Source organism: Salvelinus sp. IW2-2015, linkage group LG4q.1:29 (genome assembly GCF_002910315.2).
Source record: "Salvelinus sp. IW2-2015 linkage group LG4q.1:29, ASM291031v2, whole genome shotgun sequence".
NCBI classification, from domain to species: Eukaryota; Metazoa; Chordata; class Actinopteri; order Salmoniformes; family Salmonidae; genus Salvelinus; species Salvelinus sp. IW2-2015.
Genome location: NC_036842.1, coordinates 74,402,635 through 74,404,887, shown reverse-complemented (window position 1 = coordinate 74,404,887; position 2,253 = coordinate 74,402,635). Strand labels below are relative to the sequence as shown.

The following is a 2,253-nucleotide window of genomic DNA, read 5'->3' as shown; positions in this document are numbered from 1 at the left end:
GAAGAGAGAGAGAGTGAAGAGAGAGAGAGCGAAGAAAGAGAGAGAATGGGGGAAGGGGAATAGGAAGAGTCTCATAATAAAGCAACAGTAGCAGCTCATACATCTCAACTGTCAATTAGTAGAAGCACACCAGGGACCTCTTCACCTGAGAGAAAGGAGGAGAAGGGGGATATGAAGACAGAGAGGGAGGTGTGAGGGATGAAGATAGAAATGGCTTGATGAGGTTGGGAAAAGAAGGAGAGCAAAGAGGGTTGACGGGGAAGGGAAAAGAGTGAGAGTGAGAAAGAGAATGAGAAAGAGAGAGAAAGAGAAGGGGGAGCTGTCCTAGACTAAACCACCAGTCTGTATCGGAGTGAGATTGTGGGTTGATTATGGATGCAGCTCTGTGTGAGAATCATGTGTTTGTTCGAGAAGGATGAAAAATACTCACATTGTCCTTTGCATTGTAGTAAACAATGTCACCATCCTGAAACAAATAATACAAATATTTTAGTGAGCATTTTTGTGTGTGTGTGTGTGTGTGTGTACTGTATGTATACGTACTGTATGTGTGCAAGTGTGTTTGTTGGACAGCGAGAGAGAGAGAGAGTGAGAGAGAGCGGGGTACTCGTTAGGTAGAGGCCATCTGTGGACATTTAATGGCCTATAATATGGAATGAATAATAACAGCTCATTATAACAACAACAATAAACCATATTGGTCTTGTTCTACTATACAGGATGCATGGCCGCCAACTCAAGCATGCCAGTGTGTGTGTGTGTGAGTGAGTGCATGTGTGTGTGTGTGTCTTTGTATGTGTGTGTGTCTGTTTGTCTGTCTTTGTGTGTGTGTGTGTGTGTGTGTGTATGTGTCAGTGTGTGCAGTGTTTACCCTATATTGATTTAGCTAACCACGCTACCCTTGCCACCACTGTTGAAAAAAAATCCTAGGGGAAACACTGGTGTGTTTGTTGAAGCCATATCTTCCCTCCTCTCTAGCCCATAAAGAGAGCAGTGAGAGAACACCATCTACAGTACGGACATCTGAGGTTGCCGTCTCTCAGCCAATGAGTAGTGAGTGTTCCAGTAGTAAACAGCTGACACACATCGGCCACATTCTTACTACACATTCTTACTACACATTCTTACTACACATTCTTACTACACATTCTTACTACACATTCTTACTACACATTCTTACTACACATTCTTCCTACACATTGGGGATGGGAGTGGTGACTGACAGCTAAAGTATATCATGTAAATGTAATGTTGGTTATAATTAGAATCAGAGTTTTACCGCATACTCATCCTTCCACTGGTGTTCCATCTGGAAATTCTCAGCAGATGTGGCCAGAGTCTAGAACAGACAAAGATAACACGTAAAAATGTATATTTTACATATATAGGTAACACATTTTGAGTCCCCCTGTAGATACAGTGTTACCCATATTTTTGACATATTCAGATGAAAAAGGGCATATTTCAATATGGAAACGTCACTAAAGAGATTCTCCGGTACTTTGGTATACTTTTTAGCCAGTAGGTCTGAAAGCAGCGCTCACGAGCCAAAAGTGGTCCCAGATAATGGAATACTACGTCACATATGTGCACCACGTCATTGATCTCTCTCTCGTTCTGCTGTGTGTGCATCTTGCTAGCTGTCACTCAAACGGCTAGAACTCAAATTGCTAGAGGGCTGGCCCAAGTGGAGGGACATTGAGGGAAAATGGCGCAGTACAGCTTCCAGAAAAACAGTCCCTTTCAAACTAGGGATTTTATGCCTAATTGAGGTAAAACAGTAATTCTACTCATAGATTAGGCATGTATGAACTACACATTGACACATCCAGCCCAAAATACTTAGTAGTCATACTTAGTATACTTAGCAGTATATGTACAAAACCCATTGTACCATAGCATTAGGCTTATATGATATCTCCGTTCTTTAGACACTGCCATCTCAGGCCTCAGCTTTAAAGGTAACCTGACTCTTGAGTATTCTAGAGAGACATTCATACAGCGATATATGGACATTGACAAAATCCAGTCAGAGGGAGCCTAGTTCTTAAGTTTAGTGAATCAGATAGAGGAATGAGAGTAACAGTCTGATATAGTGCTGAAACTCATAGGGTCAGGATTTAAAGGTCACACACACTTCACCTGGGAGAGAAGGAGCTGCAGCACTCTGCAGAAAGTCAAGAGGGTGTGTGTGTGTGTGTGTGTGTGTGTCTCGGCTCATAGCAGAAAGTCAAGAGGGTGTGTGTGTCTCGG

The 2,253-nt window shown here is 42.5% G+C and overlaps 1 protein-coding gene across 1 annotated transcript in view; it reads right to left on the bottom strand.

The window, feature by feature from the left end:
• Window positions 1-2,253, bottom strand: part of LOC111962521 (voltage-dependent calcium channel subunit alpha-2/delta-1-like) — an 81,254-nt gene that overhangs the window by 71,489 nt on the left and 7,512 nt on the right. The window contains 2 exon segments of the mRNA XM_070439783.1: window positions 431-466; window positions 1,280-1,339. Coding sequence (XP_070295884.1) covers window positions 431-466; window positions 1,280-1,339 — 96 coding nt within the window.